Source organism: Desmodus rotundus, chromosome 7 (genome assembly GCF_022682495.2).
Source record: "Desmodus rotundus isolate HL8 chromosome 7, HLdesRot8A.1, whole genome shotgun sequence".
Classification (NCBI taxonomy): Eukaryota; Metazoa; Chordata; class Mammalia; order Chiroptera; family Phyllostomidae; genus Desmodus; species Desmodus rotundus.
In genome coordinates, this window is record NC_071393.1 from 4,254,094 (window position 1) to 4,273,029 (window position 18,936).

Consider the following 18,936-nt stretch of genomic DNA (forward strand, 5'->3'; position numbering starts at 1 on the left):
ACACATTGATGTTTCTCTCCCTCTCTTTCTCCTTTCCTTAAAATAAATAAAATCTTAAAAAAAAAAAATCTTGTAAAATATAATAATACAACCTAATGAAGATCAAAATTCTTAGGTCTTTTTTTCCCCCCTGCACTGATTTATATTTCTTTTATTTTTTTAATTTTTATTGTTATTCATTTACAGTTGTATGCCTTTTCTCCCCATCCCTCCACCTTACCCCAGCTGAACCCGCCTCCCTCCCCCAATTCTTAGGTCTTTAAGAGAAAGGTAAAGTAGGAAAAAGATCCCTAAGCTCCAGCAACAGACTTGTCTCAGGAACCTGGTCGCAGCACAATGAGTTGGCTCGACAAAGGCATTTACTAGGGAGGGGAGGAAAAGCTCAAGCTATGAAACCACACGGACAGAGATTAGGAAAATCTGCTTTACTCTGTGGTCCTTGATCATCCATCTCAACATACCTCTTCTCAAAAGAGAAACGTGAGCTCTGCCTCGTGATTGCATGGACAGAGTCTGGTTGGGGAGGAGGAGCAGCAGCCCAGGCATGCCACACGTTGGTGTCCGCACCCAGGTGACCTTGTGTGTTGCAGAGAGCATGGGAGCAGCTGCGGGACCTATAGGCCCCAGCCCTGCTGCCCCAGCGGCGTCACTGCCCTTGGGCAACAGCCTGCCCGCAGGACTTAAAGTTGAAGGGACAGCAAAGGTGGCCCAGCCAAGGACAGTGGTTAGCGATGCACATCCAACAAGCTGGGCAACCCTGAAGTGCGTGTGGAGTGGAGACTGATTCAGAAGCTGGGACTCTCTCGGGGGCGCCACAGCAGCCTTTTCTCCCTCCTCTGTGCTCTTTCGTGAGGGCCGTGGGGAGCCCAGCTGTGGGGTGGGCGTCACCGGTCCATCTCGCTGTCAATGCCCTAGAAGGAACAATACACTTGTCCTTAATTGGTACGTTTATGGATAAATGTACTCGCACCCTGCACTTGCCTGCAGGCAGGCCTGGGGCATTTGGGGTGGCGAGTCCGGCGCTTTTCCTGAGGACTTGGGACAGCCCTTCACAACTGCACCCACCCAACCCCTCCGGGGTCTCAGAGTACGGTACCCAGCCCCTTCTGCTCTGCAAGCTGAATTTAAGTAGAGTGTGGGCATCGATTTTGTCATCATATACATTATCATAACTAACCTGAGATGTCACTCAAATGACGCTAGGTTTAAAAGTGCATCCAGGTAAAGTAAGTAGTAGTACAGATGGTCTAGAAAGGGAGTCCGTGATGAGAGTGGCGTGTGACTGCCTGGGTAGACGACACACTGAAATAGGGCCAACTGCGGTGTTGGGGCCTCCTTGGGGCCCAGGCTCAGGGCTGTCCCCACCTTACGGGAGGCAGATGAAAGAAGGTGCCGGGCCCTCCCCGCCTGCTGAGTTCAGGAGGTGGCCTACCTGCTCGTAATCTTCCACGTATTTGTATTTCTTCTCCCGATAGTAGTATCTTTTCTTCATGCAGTAGAGAACTATGACGTCACACAGCACTGTCGCCTGAAAGAACAAGCCGGGATGTGTTAGCCCCTGTTTTTCTGTGTCTGGAATCTTGCAAGGAAAAGAAAGTCTCCATCTGTCTGGAGAACGCTAGGCTCTGAGGGGCTCAGCCCCAGGGAAGGTAAGGTGGAGGGTGTGATGGTGCGGGGGCAAGGACAAGCCCAGAGGACTGAGGGGAAGGCCCAGGCCATCAGCAGAGGGGCTCCAGGCTGTGTGGACTACTGAGGAAGCCCTGGCCCTGGGGGCGAACAGAGAGGTCTAAGTCACTCACCACCCCTAAGAGCGCCAGGCCTGAGCCAACATTGATCATGGTTGGGATGATGTCAAACTTCCCAGCCTATAAATGACAGGAAAAGAGAAAAAAGCGAGTTACAATAGGGATGGATATGGTCAGGTAAAGAATGGGGAGAGGACCCCTCACCCCTGGCCAACCCCGAAGAGGCCTAGCGGGGTCTGAATGAGGAGCTGGCAGCCGGGCTACCTTTCCAAACACGATGATGTCGAAGCGGATGCCATAGGCCTTGATGAGTGTGCGGTGCTCGGTGCCAGTCGGGTCACTGTAGTACTTGGCAAACCTGGGGAGAGGAGCGCAGGTGAGAGGGAAAGGCACAGGGCAGGGGGGACAGCGGCCGGATCTTCCCTCTGGGTCCTGTTACAGTGGAAGCCCCCAAGGCCTCGAAGAGTGGCCAGTGGCCAGGGGTTTGCTCTGCCTGCTGAGCAGATGACTCGCACCTCGGGGGCTCTCCCAGCTCAGGGGGACTGTGCAGCAGGAGGCCTGGCCTGTTGACGAAGAGGGTGCCAGGGCCCGTGAGGAAGCTCCCTGCTCTGTTATCACCATCACCTCCTATGCCTTAACCAGCACCTCTTGCTCTGAGTGTCCTTCCTTCCTGGCAGCTGAGCCGCCTGCCTCTCTCAAGGAGACCTTGGCCGCTAACAGAATGTAGCCAGCCAGCAGCCACCTCCAAGTGGCTCACGAAACTTAGCACCGGCTTCAGCCTTTGTTTTAAAGAACCATTGACACACTGGTGGATAAATGGGTAAGTGTGGTACGCCCACACCATGGCATGCTATTTGGCCATGAAAAGAGATGAAGTACTAATAAATGCTACAACACGGGCAAATCTCAGAAAAACAGCACGCTGAGGGAAGAAGCCAGACACAGAAGGGCACGTTGTACAACTCCATTCATATGAAACTCCAGAGCAGGCGACTCCATAGAGACAGAAAGGAGATGAGAGGTGGTGAGGGGCTGGGGAGAGGGGGGTACAGGGGTGATCACTAAAGGGTATGGGTGATGGAAATGTTTTGGGGTTGGTGAAAATGTTCTAAAATTGACTGGGGATAGTTGCACAACTCTGTGAATATGCTGAACAACTGAATTCTACATTTTATTTTATTTTTAGAGAGAAGGGGAAAGAGGGAGAAAGAAAGGGAGAGAAACATCAATGTGTGGTTGCCTCTCGAGTGCCCCCTACTGGGGACCTAGCTGGCAACCGAACCAGCAACCTTTTGGTTTGCAGTCCCACACTCAATCCACTGAGCCACACCAGCCAGGGCTGAATTCTACACTTTAAACAGGTGAACTGTGTGGTATGTTAACTGTCTCAGTAAAAACACATGAGGGGAAATGATTGGGGGAGACCCACTGAGACGTGTTTTATATAGAGGACCCACCAGAACCTAAACTCTTGGCCTGTGATCGGTCTCCACATTGTGGTCCTGGAACTCAGGGCCTGGTGCTGGCAGGGTCAGGGTGAGGGGTGATGTTTTTGTGCAGGTCCCATCGGCTTCTCTCTCTGCTGGGGTTCCAGCCCAGCGGTTTCTACAAGAACTGTGTGAGGGTACAGAGAGAGCAACAAAAAATCTAACTCCCTTACTAGGAAAAATAATCAAATAATCTACTTTTGTATCAGTGAGCCAGATGGTTCAAAAGGAGAGCAAGCAGATCCCACCTGCATTTGATTCCACGTGTCACCACTAGAGGGAGACAAGTGTAACACAACCGCACCACTGGCCTACTCCGGTTCCCCCTCCTAGGGCCTATTTTTAACAGTGGCTACCCGGGCGCAAGATGCAACACAAGGCACGTGAAAGCGTGCAGGGCTACATGAAACTGGCAAGCGTGACGCCGGCACCTTGGTGCCCTCATCAGACCACCAGCTGTGGACTGGACTGAACAGTGTCCTCCTCCATTCACGTGAAACCCGTGACTGTGAGCACACTTGCAGGCAGGTCTTTGCGGATGTAATCAGTCAGGATGAGGACCTACTGGACAAGGTGGGCCCTGCATCCAGTAAGACTGGTGTCTTTATTCCAAGAGGGGAGCAGGCCCTGTGACCACAGCGGCAGAGGTTGGAGTGATGTGCCTACGAGCCAAGGAGCACCAAGGAGGGTCGGGAGCCACCAGGAGCTGGAAGAGGCAAGAAGCTGGCCTTGCTGACACCTTGATTTCGGGTGTCTAGCCCCCAGAACTGTGAGAGAGTAAGTTCCCATTGTTTCTAGCCACCCAGTTTGTGGTAATCTGTTCTGCCAACGGGGGAAGCGAATACACAGCACTCTCAGCAGAGAAATCCCAACGAAGGCCTATCCTGCAGCTAAAACCTGTATCCTCTGCACGTTGGAGATGCTGGGGCCCGCTCGGTCCTTGAGAAACCAGTTCCTGGGTGAGGCCTCTGGACTGGAGGGTAGCTCACCCTCGCCTCCGAGTTAGTGCGTGGAGGTCCTGCCTGAGGCCGGCCCGAGGAAGCTAAAGCAGCGGCCAGCCTCTCTTGGCTGCTCTGCAAACTGCCCCGGCATGTTTCCTGAGGCAGGAGAGGGCAAGGAGGGCTCTCTCACGGGCCAGGATGCCATAGGCGCAGGGTCCCGCTCGGCACATCCTCTGGCGCATGCTCCTGCCTGCCCTGGATGGCTCTGAGTGCTGGTCTTTGGTGGGCGAGGTTGCCTCCGCTGGGCAGTGATCCAGCCACTGTCACCTCCCCTCCCCCTGCATGGGAGAAACAGGGCCCACACGCATGCCCACCTGAAATTGTAGCCAGGGGACACATTGTGGTCCAGGTCCCGGGTGTCCAGGCGGCGGAAGGAATACCTGGGCAAGCAGTGGGAGGCGGCCCTGTCCAGGTTGCAGTCCCATTTGATCTGGATGCCCATGATGCCGCCCTGCGGGGTGCGAGCAGAGACAACGGGCTTTCCTGGGAGCCTGCTCTGGAATGAGACGTGTCAGGCGGAGACCGTGCTAGAAAAGCCAGCGCCCGCGCCTACCTCCACGGCCATGTCCTGGAAGCTGTGCCCTGCACTCTCCACTATTTTGCCAAGACGGAAGATGGGGCAGAAAGGGTCTGTTACAGCATCGTAAATGCATGATTTGAGGTAGGTAGTGGTGATGTTGGAAAGGATATTTCTCCTAAAGTCGGGAGGAAGCAGAAAATAGAAACAAGGAAAATCTGCAAGAGCCGGAAGTTTCTCCAAAAGACGACGGTGAGCTCCCAGAGCCGGCCACCACTTACTTGCTGAAGTTAAATTTGGGATACCAGATGTTGTTCTTGACCAAAAGGGTGAAGTTTTCTGCAGCCTTTAAAAAAGCGGGTCTGAAAAAAATTGTAACGTATTGTTAGTATTAATGTCAGTACAAACATACGTGCACTCATACCTATGTAATATTTTTCAAAAGCATACACATCTTACAGTGTCATTTTGTTTAAAAAAATAAAATAAAAAAGGCAACATTTCTAGCATTTTCTACTCTCTGTGTAAACACTAGGTCAAGAGAGGAGACTATAAGACCAAGCCTTCCGGTTTCTTCTCTCCCGGCCTCTTGCCCGAGGCAGCCACAATGGAAGAACCCGAGGAGCATCTACGGAGGGGCGGTGCCCAGTGGCTGCCCTGGAATTCTCTCCACCGTTTCCATTTCAGGGCTTGCTCAACAGACCTGGTTTTACAAAAGTCAAAGCAAAGGTCAATTCACCTAGAGGCTGGATCCCGACCTCTCAAAAATACACAAGAAGTGGTGTCCTCTGGCCTGCAGCCTCTTCTGACAACATGAGTGGAACTGGTCCCCGGGGGACCCCACTTCTTTGATGGATTTCTGTGCGGGAGAAGCCCGCACTATAGGCTGAGCTCTCTGTGGGGGAGGCCTCCCTGATTCTGATGGCATCTTTGAAAATATAAACAATAGTCTTCCCAGCCCTGAGGCAGGAACAGGCTAATGACAAAGCAACACACTGAGGAAGGCTGAGCCTCTCACCACTCCTGGTGACCTTGACCAAGGCACATCTCTCAGGCCTTCCAATTCCCTCATCCCTGTATCAAGGGGATGGATTACAGATTTGTCAAACTCTTGTCATTCCCTACACCATAACCTTTCCCCCACATCTGCATCTGTATGCAGTATTTTAGGGGCCTTAGGTACATTTATAGTGTTGTACAACCATCGCCTGTGTCTAGTTCCAGAACACTTGCGTCACCCCAGAAGGAAACCCTGTCCCCATTACGTAGTTACCATCTACTCTCTTCTCCCCTCAGCCCTTGGGAACCAGCAATCTTCTGTCTCTACAGATTTGTCTATTCTGGACATTTCATATGAATGGATGTTTCTATGTGGTCTGCTTTCACTTAGCATAACGTTTTCGAGGTTCATCCACGTTGTAGCATGGGTCAGATGTCATTCCTTTTTAGGGCTGAATTATATTCCACTGTGTATATGGACTCCAATCTATCCCTTCATCTGTTGATGGACATTTGGATCGTTTTCACCTTTAGGATCAGCTCACTTTTTTATTGACATTCATTTGGAAATGAAAAGTTCAGTCATGGCCATAAAGAACATCATTTGCTGTAAGTTAGAGGTCACTGTTCAAATAAGTATAAAAAAGTCAAACAATGTTACTAAAAGTTGTTGTTAATGTTACTACTCTCTGCCCAAGGAGACATCCGGACTTGCTCTTTATAATAGACTGAAGGCACTGAGAACTGTTTCCTGTCCGTTATTTGCAACGGACAGATTCCTAACACAGAAAAGTCATCTGCTCTCTTATCTTCAAGAACTCTGTGACCCACCTCGCCACTGAAGGCAGCCGCCTCGTGGTGGAGAAGCGCCACCCCACATAGCCCCACTCCATATGGACGCCAGGAGCACAAAGCCACTCCACAGATGCGTCACTCCCTCCCCTGCCACCTCCCCTCAGGCCTGAGAACCAGAGTTCAGTTCACTCCCTTCCCTGGGCCAGGACTCACTTTGGCACTTGTACGTCATCCTCCACCGGGCACCAGGCTGCCACCTCACACGTCTTCACAGTCCCGTTGAAGGGCACGCATCTTCCTGTTGCAACTCCTACAGGGGCGAGGGGGACCCAGGTCCACAGAGGGCACCTGTTTTCTACGTCTGTGAAGTAGGGGGTGGGAGCCCCCCCCACAGCATCCTGTGCATTCCGTCCTGAGCTGTTGTAGTCTGGGACTTAGCGTCTGAGAATTGCAACTGGAGGAAAATGGGTGCCCGGGTCCTAGCCATGCCTCTGCTGTGCCAATTTCAGGGCGGGGGGATGCAAAGCCACAGTTCAAGGCAAGATCTGGGGTGGCTTCTGATGAGCAGATGGCACAGGTGACTGTTGAGAGGGTCCTGGGACCTCAATCTGGACATGGGGCTCTCCCAGGGTCATGTGAAGGTGTTGGGCAACACGGGGGATTTCTTTAACCCCAAGATTTCTCGATCAGAGGAGCCCCACTAGGGAGGAGATACCAGGGGGGCTGCCCTCCCCGGGGCGGGTGTCACACGTTCCTACCACTGCTGTGGGTGCCTGCAGAGCCCGCAGTGCAGTCGGCATAGGTCTTGCACACAGTGGTCTTATCTGGGACCTGGGAGAAGAAGAACGTGCCACAGGGCCAGCCTCCCACACCGTGGACTGGGGCTGGCAAGGGGGCGTGAGGCCCGAGGCTCTTCCCAAGGAGCCGCCTACCTCAGGACAGAGGCCTTGGGTCTGGTTCGTGGTGATGATCATGTTGGTCATGATGAAGAGGGAATTCTCCTCCTGCGGAGAGGGTGGGGGGGAGAGAGCCCTGCCACATCACCTGAGGAGCCCAGCAGTGCCACAGGGGGAAAGCCAGACGTTCTCAGGACAGTGCCTTTCACGGCTCCCACATGGCACGGAGAAAACCATGGGAAAAACTGATCTTAGGGTCTCCCGTTCTCTCCTGAGAGTTTGTAACCTAACCGAAAACGGACTGAAACTCATACTTGTGTCTTTGTGTTCAGAGCAGCGTTCCTCATAAAGGTAGAAATAACTCCAGTGTTGATTGACAGATGATGAATGGCACACAAGTTGTGCTCTATGCCTACGATGGAACATTACTGAGCCATGAAAAAGAACGGAGCCCCGACACCTGCTACAATGTGGATGAACCCCCCAAACATGATGCTGAGTGGGAGATACCAGACACAGACGGCCACATGGTGTATGACCCCACTGATAGGAAATGTCCAGAACAGGCAAATCCAGAGAGACAGAAAGCAGACTGGGGGTTTGCTGTGGGGGGTGGGAAGGGTGGAATAGCGTGACGGCTTAGAGTGCGGGGTTTCCTTTGTGGGTGACGAAGATGCTCCGGAACTCGATTAAGGTGATGGCTGCACATCATGAATGTGCTACATGCCACTGAATTTTTCATTTTGAAATGGTTCATATTATGATATGTGAATTTCACCTCAATTTTAAAAACGTCTATAACTTAAAATGGTTCCTTAATAAAGCTTGACTTACTGAGGGAAAAGAGCCAACAAGTACTCCAGACATCTTCTGCCAACCGGATTAACTCAGAGGAAAGAAACAACAACAAAAGAAAACATTTAAAGGTCTCCAATTTGGCTGGTTCTCTTTCCTGACTGGAACTAAAAGAAAGCAAGCAAGCGTTCCAGAGAAGACTCGGCCAGGGTCAGCATCCACAGCTCTCCCTTTGACAAAGAAGGTTCTCCTTTTTCCTCGGAACTATGAAGGTACCAAATAATTTATTTATTAGAGTTTCTAAGAAATTTGAGAGCAATTTGTTGGGGATGAGACTGCTAATAAAGAATTGCTAAGAATGACCTCCTAGTATAAGGGGTAAGACAAAGACCCCAAAGATTGGAGTTGGACCTCCCCCTTCATTGGGCACTGCCATGGTAAGATGCAAAGCCTGCCAGAAGCTTTAAGCATTTCACCCTCCCAGGAAGGGCGGAGTCAGTGCTGGGAGCCATCTGGGGGGTCAGAGTGACTCAAGTACCAAGGGGTCTGGAGGCATCTCCATCCCTAGGCCTGACAAGGTGTTGGACGCTCTGGGAATAGCTGGCATCTCCCAAAGAAAAGCCTAGAACAAGCCATGTTGGGAGATAAGGAAGCGGCCCCAGAGGAGACACAAGGCTGCACCTGTCAGGTTCCCAGGAGTTCCACACACAAACACAGGTGGTGTTTACCAAAGGCGGCTCCTCCCCCTCTCCTGAGTGAGACATGAACAATTCAGCATGGCTTACTTTTTGTTCCTATTTCTTATCTAAGTTTAGGGGAATTTCAGTCTGGAGATGAGCCAGGCAGATGTGATGCACACAGGCGGAGAAGCAGAAGGGTGCTGTGACAGCTCACGAGGAGAGCCCTGCGGGACTCCCTCAGCCCCCAACCCCCAGGTGTGAGGTGGAAAGCTAAGTGGCTGCGTGTTCCTTTCCACCGAGAGGCAGAAGCAGCGGCCATATCCTTCCCTGGTTCCAGTAAACAGACTGAGCGATATTCCCAGAGCTTGCCAGCACGAGGCCATGACTTGACAGGAAGCAGCGGTCTCTCTGTTGAGACAGGTGCATGCCGACAGGACCAGCACCTCCGGCAACTGTGGACCCCCTGTTCCATTTGGCCTTCATGGCTCATGAGCTCTGTCTTCTCCCTGGGCACCCCACAAGACCCTCTCTTGAAAAGGCAGGGGTGGGGAATGAACACACTTGAAGAGAGTTTCTGAAGTCCTTGCAGAGCTCTGAGCAAGAGCTGACAGCTTATCTGCACTGAGCCGCCCTGGTCACTGTAGCATACGTACCACCTGGAGGGGCATGTTGGGGGTTGCTGTGTGGAGCGCAGCCATTATCAAGGCTAAAGAGAGTACATATTTAACTTGGAGCTTTGTGGGTTCACAGACCGGAGACTAGGACGCTGTAGCAGATCCTTCCTTCCTTTCCCTTTATTCCTGATGGAACCCTATGTGGGCATGTCTATTTCCTTCTGTTTGGCTTTTCGTCTCTAGTTGCTGTTAAAGTTTTTAATGCTGTTTGTTTGGAAAGGTTCACCTTGTGAGCTTACTTACCATCACAAAGCAAACATAAAATGTGGAAAGGGCATATTTCTACCAGGGTTTAAAATGTTTGCCTTTTCACCTTTTAGGGCTTGAGACAGACCAAGATGTCTTCATGGAAAACTTCTTGTGTTTAAGCTGGCCATGTTTCAGAGCAGAAGAAACACGGCTGATCAAATATTACATCTTAGATCGGGAGCCAAAAGGAGATCTGTACGCACTGATTTCTTGGACTAAAACAAGTGGTCTGGGCATTGGGGATGTTAGCACTCTGGCCATGCTGATCATTAATCAAGGGTGCGAGGTCAGCAAACAGCAAGGAGCTAGCTAGAGACTTTAGCATTAGACAGAGTCGTAATGGACAGCATACCTGAGCTGGAATCACGTAATCGGCCACGTCCCAGATCCGGAATCCAAGTTTAGAAGTGTTGGTCATGGTCACGCCCTTGGCTTTGGTAGTAACGGAGCTGACCACAGAGTCCACTTCCTGGTAGCCCTTTTCCCACACAAACACCCACCTACAAAATAAAACAGGCCTCTTGAATTGCTATTAGGATTTGGTGAATTTGAATTGATGCTGTGAGCCTCTGCTAGTCAGAAGCTGAAAGTCCCACGTTCATAAGTTACATGACTTTGCAAAAGCCACCTTTTTGAGGGTGGTGGTGGTGGTAGGGGCTCCATTTCCACTTCTGCAAAAAAGGCATAATGGCACCTAAACCACAGGGTGGTTTGTGGGAAATTAATGAGAAAAGTGCTTGGCACCATGATCTGCACAGAGAAAACGCTTGGTTAATGCTGTCTTACTGGCTATTTGAGCACTTTCAATGCACTATGACCTGCAGAATCACCAAGAGCATAAAAATTATCATAATAGTAGTTACCACTTGAGTGTTTTTAGGTGCCAGGCACTGATCTAAGGTCCTTATGTATATTAACTAACTTAATCCTGACTGCTGTGTAAGGCAAGTGTCCATTATTATCTCCATTTTACAGAGAAGGAAACCGAGACACAGAGAGGTTAAGTCACTTGGCCAAAGTCACACAGCTAGTGAGTGGCATAATCAGGATGTGATCCCATGCCATCTGCCTCTGAAGCCTCTTCTCTTGACCTCTATGCTATACTCCTTCTAAAACAAGATACACCTTTCAAATAACTTTTTAGAGTAATTTTTATATTTTCCTCCAAGAAAACATGTTTGCTTCTTTCCTCTGAAGTGGGGACATTAATACCAGTGTGGATAATTAAAAATGTAAAGGCATCAGCACATAGTGGTTAGGATGCTGCAAAACTGACTGAAGCCAGCTGATCTCCGGCTCGTGTCTCAGCTCCACCACGCACCGGGCATCACTTTGGCTGCACTGCTTACCTTCTCCGTGCCTCTGTTTTCCCACCTGTAACATGAGAATGACGACAGGACTGCTGTTGTGAGGGTTTATCAGTTAAGGCATGTCCCATGCTTAGAATGATGTTTGTGTCACCATCAATTGGCGGGAATTGGCCACGCTGTGAACGTCTACACCATGGAAATGGGCCGATGCTACAAATCGGAACTCCTCCTGACCAGAGCTATTGTTAAATGCCTACCAGTGACTATTATCGTTATTTTCTTCGAGAATCAAGAAATGCTAGCATCCTTCCTCTCTCTTCCTTATAAGCTCTAGATGCTGAAACTTCAGAAATGCACTGGTTTCAGTTATTTATAGGTTTGTCTGGTCTGAGCAGTCTCCAAATTCATCTCCCACCCTAGAGATGAGCTTTTCCCCTAGCAAGTCCTCTTCTTTGGGGTTTCCAGGAATCCAGCTGTAGCAGGAGCTTCCATTTAATTCTAGTCATATATACTGAAGCTTAGGGCAGGAAGGTCACTATTGTTTTACTGTTGGGACAATAAATTGCTAAAGAGACGCAGAGTTTTGCAACACCATTATGTGATCTAACTGTTTCTTCATCGTGCGGCTTAGAATTAGATGACTGAGGAATGCACGTTCAGTCTCCTTTTGTTCAGAAGCTTGCTACGGGTCACGAGGGAAAAAAAGACCACAATTTCATCATGATGAATTGGATCAGGAAGTTAAGAAATTAGGTCTTTTTACGATCTCTTAATTTAAATCCTGAGTCAGTTCTGATCATGGCAAGAAGGATAAGAGCAAAGCACTTACTGCTTTAAAAAATCCTCATGATGAAGGGAGAGAACACTTCGTAGGAATTCTAGAAAGACGTGCTGCCCAAAAGAAACATGAGCCACATACAAAATTTAAAAAATTTTAGTAGCCATGTTAAAAACTAGAAAGAGGTGAAATTAATTTTAATATATTTTATGTAACCCAGTATGTTTTCACATGTTATCAATATAAGATTATTAGTGTGATATTTTACTCGGGTATTTTTGTGCTATATCTTCAAAACCCAGTGTGTACTTTACAGGGACAGCACATCTCAATGTGAAGGACGAACATTTCAAGTGCTCAAGAGCCACACTGACTAGTGGCTCCCAATCACACAGCATGATACAGACACAGTACTCCCCCCTCATCTGCTGGGGATACGGTCTCAGACCCCCAGTGGATGCCTGAAGCTGCAGGTCGTTTCCGAACCCTATTTATACTGTTTTTTTTCCTACACATACACACCTGTGGTACAGTTTACTTATAAATTCCGCGCAGCAAGAGATTAACAAGAACTAATGGTAAAACAGAACAATGCTAACAATATACTGTGATCAAAGTCACGTGAATGTGGCCACTCTCTTTCTGGTAACTGACCTGATAACCGAGAAGGCTGCACAGTGACTGATGGGAAGGGGGAGTATGCAGCTGGGTAAGGGGAGGACCATGTCTCAAGCGGGATGGCACGAGGATGCCTTGGGATTTCCTTGTGCTACTCAGAATCGCGTGCAATTTAAAACTTAAGAATTGCTTTTTCTGAAATTTCCCATTTAATATTTCCACACCTTGGTAACTAAAACTATGGAAAGCAAAACTCCGGATAAGGGGGGACTAACTCTATACCATCTGCAGTCTAGAACTTCACAGATACCTTAGGGTAGATGTCAACTGATCTTCGAGGGAGTAACATGAGCAAAAAGCTGCAGGAGAGAGAGCTTGATTCCAAAGGCTTCGGATCCAGCCCAGCTGTGGGAGTTCAGGTAACCAGGTAGTATCACCTCTCAAAATGCAGGATGCATCACAATTACTGCAGGGGGTGGGGGGTGGGGTGAGGAGTTCCTAGTGGAACTTAATGAGACTGAGTCCAAACCTGGGGGCGGGAGGCGGTTAGGTAGCTCGGGTGTAGAGAACACACCTGGAAAGCCATTTTATTGAATACTGTTAGTACCCGCTGCTGCTGGGCTGACAGATGTCAGAGGTCAACCTGTCTGATGCAAATTCCCTGGGCGGGGTTAACAGATTCCAGGCCCCACCCCAGGTTACTTTAAAACAATTCCTCAGGGTGAGTCTTTCTTGATCAGGTAGATTTGGGAAACACTGGGACACTAGTCCCCAAACTTGGCTGCACATCAAATTCTCCTGGGGAGCTGGGTCTTACCCTCTAGCAACGAAATCAGAAGGCCTGGGGATGGGAGCCAGCAACTAGTGTTTTTTAAAGATTCCCAAATGGTTGTATGTGTAGTTTGGGGACCGTTGCTTTAGGCTTTTAAGAAAAAGAAATGGCAAAGCAGATAACATCTGTCAGCTCAGCGCTGTCCACACCGTAACAGCTAGACCCCAGTGGTCCTCGGAACCAGGCCCAGCTGGTAACTTCATTTCCACCTCCTCCAGTTTTATTAGATTGTAAGGGGTGCATTCAATTAAAATCAAACACTTGGTGGGGAATGGTGGCGGCTGGGCATATCTAAGCAAAGCGGGCAACACGGAGAGTGACGAACCAACCCCCTAAGACGAGGGAAGTGGACTTTAAATGCTTTTTGCAAGTGTGACCTCTACTATCTTGGATTACCACGTGGTGTTAAGGGACAGGACCGGAAGCCACAGACCCGAAGGGAACCAAGTGGAAATCCCAAGCCCTGATTCCTGCCAGCAGATCCTCCCGTGGGGAGTGAGTGGCAAAGACGGGGACGTTGAGGCCGAGTGCTCCCCCTCCCCCAGCCAAAGGCCATCCCAGAGCCAGGCGGAACGACGAGAGTCAGGGAAGGAGAGGACGAAGGTCTAGCCAGGGTCTGCCCTTAAAACACACCCTCGAAGCACTCTTCTGCCCGGAGCCCGGCCCCCGGCGGCTGGGGGTCGGGAGGGGTGTGTCCCGGTCTCGCGTCGCTGCCACGGGACCCTCCTTGGGGGGCGCCCGCGGGGCTGCCCAGGACCCAAGCCGAGAGGGGCAGGTGCACGGCAGGACCCGGATGGGGTAGCCCCCGGCCGCCGGGTGCCCTCGGGGCCCCCCCCCCGGGTCCCCGACCCCGCGGGGTCGCGCCCCCGGCCGCGCTCACCCGATGACGTAGGCCAGGATCAGCAGCTGCACGGTCCGGTTCATGAGCCCCACTTTGCGGCTGCGGATGAGCACGATGCGCGGCGTGTCGTACTCGAAGAGGAAGGCCGCCAGCACCGAGCAGCAGCCCGCCATGGCCGCGCCCGCGCCGCCGCCGGGCTCCGCGCTGTGGGGCCGGCCGGCTGCCCGCCTGCCCCGCCGCCCCGGCCGCCCCGGAGCCCCGCCCAGGCGGCCCGGCCGGCCCCGCGGGGGAGGGCCCGGCGCAGCGCGTGACTACCTTCGGGTACGAGGGCCGCCCCGGGAGGTCGGGCGGGGGGAGGGGCGGGCCCGGCCCGGGCGGGGGTCTGGGGGGCCCTCAGCGGGGCTGTGCGGAGCGAGGGACCGGCTGAGGGGAGAGGGGCCTTCGCGGAGAGAGTTCCGAGCGCCCCCTCGGGCCGCGCGGGGCAGCTTAGGTGACAGAGCCTCCCACCGCCCGGCCCAAGGCCGGGCTCCCCCTGCGGGGCTCCAGCCTCGGGGGGCGACGCCCCGCTCCGGGGGCCGACGCCCCGCTCCGGGGGCCGGGGGCCGGGGGCCGCGGGAGGGGGCGGCGGGGTCCCGGAGGCGGGCCGGCCTCGCCGCTGAGGGGGCGCTGTCCACACCGCAGGGAGAGCCGGAGGTCAGCGGGGACGCGGAGGAGGCGCCCACAGGCCCGCCGCCGGGACCTGCGGGTCCGCGCCGGCCCGCCCCCCTCAGGTACGATTTGCGCGGCGTGCCGCCCCTTCGCCCCGCAGGGGCCCCGGGCCGAGCCGTCGGAGCGCGGGTGGCGCCGGGTCGCTCTCCTGGTCGGGGTGCGCCGTGTGGCCGCGGACTCGTTGCACCGCGATCGCGTCCCGCCCGCGGACGGCGTCTGTCGGGGGCGCACTGCGGCCGCGCCGGCCGCTCTCCCGTGCTGGCTTCCGGTGTGCGGGTCCCGTGCGCCGCGATCGGTATTTCGAGTTCACTTCTTGGACGTGAGACGTCCTGCACCACCCGCACTTGGTTTTTCCAAATATAAAAGGTTGAGGAAGACAATTTGCAAACTGACCGGGGTATCTGGAGTGCCCACGGTAATGGAAAATCTTAAAAGAAAATTTTTTTAACGTCAAAAAGTGGAACACGTGAGAAAAAAAAAGAAAAGAAAACGTGCGGCAAACGGGCAGTGTCCGTCTCTAGAGGCGGAATTGTCGAGTCACTGGGCGGAACGGTTGCCACCTGCCTGTGTCCGGAGTGGTCCCAGGAACGGGTGGGGCGGGTTAGGTGGGACTCTGCTCACGCATTCGGCAGGTACTTCCCGAGGGCCCGGCGTGTGCCCGGCAGTGTCCTTGGTGTCCCGGGAGGGGAGGGTGAACACCAGGCAGGTGGAGTCGCTGCCAAAATGGAGCTTGGTGCAGGTGGGCACGGAACACCTGGTCTCTTAACCTCTCCCTGGGTGGGGACTTAAATATGCTTTTCCTTAAGCGTCAAAACCACATTTCCAGCTCTCATTAATTCTTATCCCACAGTGATGAGTTGGTCCCAACCTTACAGATACTGAATTTAAATGGTCTGCTGGCATTTTGGAATAAAGTCAGTTAAGAGAAGCGAAGAAGAGTTACGGGAGACACCCTGATCTTCTTGCCGACGCAGCAGAGAATTACAAATCCGCAAGCCCGTTAGCAAGCGAGCAGGGTGTATTAGAGACACGTTCTCCGGGGAGAGAGCAAGCCTTGCCCGGGTGGGCGTGAAAGGCAGAGGTGCAGGGCAAGGTAAGGGCAGCAAGAGCATCAGGTCCTTTGTCGTCAGGACGTAAATACTCGGCGGGATGGGAGAAGGGAGTTACGGACTGATTGGTGGGTAAAGCTGGTGTCAGCGTCCGGGGGGGATGGAACTGCCCAAACGTGGGTACCTGTGGGGTCTGTTGGCCCAGAATTCTTATCTTGCTCCAGACCCTACTTGTTCATCTTGTTGTAAAACAGGTGACAGGAGCCAGTTAATTCAAGCTGAGGCAGTTCCCCAAAGTTATTTATGGGCTCTTTCTGTAAGTACTGGGGACTCCCTCCTAAAACAGAGTGACCAGAGGTAAGCAATGAACCAGAGTTGTTTCATGGGCGGCTGCTTCGGGCACTGTGGACTTCTTCCTCTTCTGGATGCCGGGGTGAATGCAGCGTTTCAAAGGCTTTCTTTCCCAGATAATGGGAACGATACACAGAATTTCAAGGGCTCCCCTCCTCCTGTGCTAGCGTGGTGTTTCTTAACGATGTTGGGAACACCTGGCAATACTATCCGGCCAGGCGCAGGGCTGCTGAGTGAGTGGGTGAGATCTGTCTCCCTCCTCCTCCCTGCCGTGGTTTGCTCTGTCCTACCTAAGAGCAGGGCAAGTTTTACTAAACTTCTGGTCAGTATTGCATCCTTAGGCCCAACCAGAGCAACTGATTCTGAAGATTGATTAGGAAAAGAAGTTACTTCATTTACTCTCTTGCTCCTAGGTTATATCTCTTTAAAAACAGATTTCTTGGGGCCCAGGCCTGGTAACTCAGGTGTCTAAGAGCGTCGTCCAGATACATCAAGGTTGCGGGTTTGATCCCCGCTCAGGGCACGTACAAGTATCAACCAATGAATGCACAGATAAGGGGAACAACAAGTTGATATTCCTCTCTCTCTCAAATCAGTCAATTAAACTATCTTGAGGCATAACTGACATGCACTAAACTGCACATATTTAAAGTGTACACTTTGATAAGTGTGACTATATGTACACCCATAAAACCATCACCACAGTCAGAATAGTGAATATATCCAATGTACTGACCAGAATAATCCTAGTTTATGTCCAATGAAAGTTACTGATGATTACAATTGGGGCTTTTCTCTCTCTCTGTCACACACACACACACACACACACACACACACACACACCCCTTAACCACATTCAGTTGTGTATCTGTTGTCGTATGAGTGCAGTCAGTTATTGAGCAACCAAGGGAATTTAGTTTAAAAACAAGTAAGATTTGTCATTAAGAATAAGTAAGGTACCAAGACAATTCAGTGAGGAAAGAATAGTCTTCAACAAATGGTGCTGGAACAACTGGATACCCACGTGCAAAAGGACGAAGCTGGGCTCCTACTTCCTACCACGTATAAAAACTAACTCAAAACCGATAAAAGACCTAAATGTAAGAGCTAAAACTGTTAAGACTCAGATGAAGATATAGGTGTAAATCTCTGTGAGCTTGGATTAGGCATTTTTTTTTTTTTAGATATGACACCTAAAGCACCCGTGACAAAAGGAAAAAAAATAGATAACTTGGACTTCTTCAAAATTAAAACTTGTGGGTGAAAGGACACCATCAGAAAAGTAAAATCACAGAACGAAAATTATTTGCAAATCATATGTCTGATAAAAGCCTAGTGTCTTAAACATCTAAAGAACTCTTACAACTCAATAAAATGATAACCCAATTAAAAATGGTCAAAAGATTTGAGTGGACATTTCTACAAAGGAGATACACAAATGGTCAGTGAGGACATGAAAGCGTGTTCAGTATCATCAGGCACTCGGGGAATGCAGGTCAAAATCACAAGGAGATGCTTCACCCTCTGCCATGGCTCAAAACCGACAATCAGAAAGATGGCAAGGCCATGGGCAAGTTGGAAACCTCACACTGCTGGGGGGAAGTACAATAAAATGGTGCAGCCACTGTGGACAACAGTTTGGCAGTTCTTTGGTGGGTTCATGTAAAAATTTGTACATGAATGTTCATAGCAGCATTGTTCTTAATAGCTGAAAAGTGGAAATAATGTAAATATCTGTCGAGTGATGAATGGATACGTACAATTGGTCTATTCATACCATGGAATATTATTTAGCCGTAAAAAGGAATAAATCTGGTGCATGCTACAACATGCATGCACCTTGAAAGTGTGATGCTAACTGAAAGAAGCCAGACACGAAAAGTCACATATTGTATAATTTGGTTTATACGAAATGTCCAGAACGGGCAAATCCATAGAGACAGAAAGTAGAGAGACTACTGGTTTCCAGGGGCTGGGGGAGGAGGGAACGGGGAGTGATAGCTGATGAGTATGAGGTGTGCGTTTGGGGTGATGAAAATGTTCTGGAAATGTAGTTGCAGAACCCTTGCAAATATACTAAAAGTCACTGAATTATACATTTTAAAAGGGCAGATTTTATCAGATGAGAATTACATACCAAATTTATACCGCAAAATAATGGGGCCAAACCTCCTGTTGTTTCTTCATAGGGGAGCACCTCGGGCCCTCACACGGAGCATACTTTTATTTTAGGTAAAGTTCTAAGTCTGGCTGACTGGGTAGCCTTTGTCGCGTGTCAAGTCAGTTCACTCACTATACTGCTCTTCCGCTAAAGACTGCCCTTCCTCAAACAAAGGTAAGGCAAGGTAAAGCTAAAGAAGTTCATTGTCGCCAAGTTCTTATTATATGAAATGTTAAAGGGACTTACTCAAGAAAAGGAAGATCAAAACTATGAACAGTAAAATGACAAAAAACTCACAACTATCAACAACTGAATCTAAAAACAACAAACTAAGCAAACAACTAGAACAGGAACAGAATCATAGATATGGAGATCATTTGGAGGGTTATCACTGGGGAGGGGGAGGGGGAAGAATGGAGGAAAAGGTACAGGGATTAAGAAGCATAACTG

The 18,936-nt window shown here is 50.8% G+C and overlaps 2 protein-coding genes and 1 long non-coding RNA gene across 4 annotated transcripts in view; 2 read left to right on the plus strand and 1 right to left on the minus strand.

Moving 5' to 3' along the window:
• Positions 1-410: 410 nt before the first annotated feature.
• On the minus strand, positions 411-14,485 carry P2RX4 (purinergic receptor P2X 4). Of its 2 annotated transcripts, XM_053927656.1 has the most exons (13): positions 14,257-14,485; positions 12,855-13,010; positions 10,191-10,338; positions 7,477-7,548; positions 7,303-7,375; positions 6,758-6,854; positions 5,032-5,112; positions 4,787-4,928; positions 4,548-4,684; positions 2,010-2,103; positions 1,800-1,865; positions 1,433-1,528; positions 411-911 (listed from the first exon to the last, which is right to left on the minus strand). In XM_053927656.1, exons 1-13 carry the CDS (start codon positions 14,388-14,390, stop codon positions 885-887), a joined length of 1,323 nt encoding a protein of 440 aa, XP_053783631.1. In that variant the 5' UTR covers positions 14,391-14,485; the 3' UTR covers positions 411-884. The 2 variants fall into 2 exon arrangements, with proteins under 2 accessions (XP_053783631.1, XP_053783632.1); XM_053927657.1 differs by lacking the exon at positions 12,855-13,010 and having other exon boundaries at positions 14,257-14,483.
• LOC128781313 (uncharacterized) lies at positions 8,228-10,368 on the plus strand. Its single transcript, XR_008427248.1, has 2 exons — positions 8,228-8,507; positions 9,910-10,368. It is a non-coding gene; the product is annotated as an uncharacterized lncRNA (long non-coding RNA).
• Positions 14,422-18,936, plus strand: part of IFT81 (intraflagellar transport 81) — a 135,252-nt gene continuing 130,737 nt past the window's right edge. The window contains exons 1-2 of the mRNA XM_053927642.2: positions 14,422-14,538; positions 14,899-14,987. The gene's annotated coding sequence lies outside the window, so the exon portion shown is untranslated. The remainder of the gene's footprint in view (positions 14,539-14,898; positions 14,988-18,936) is intronic.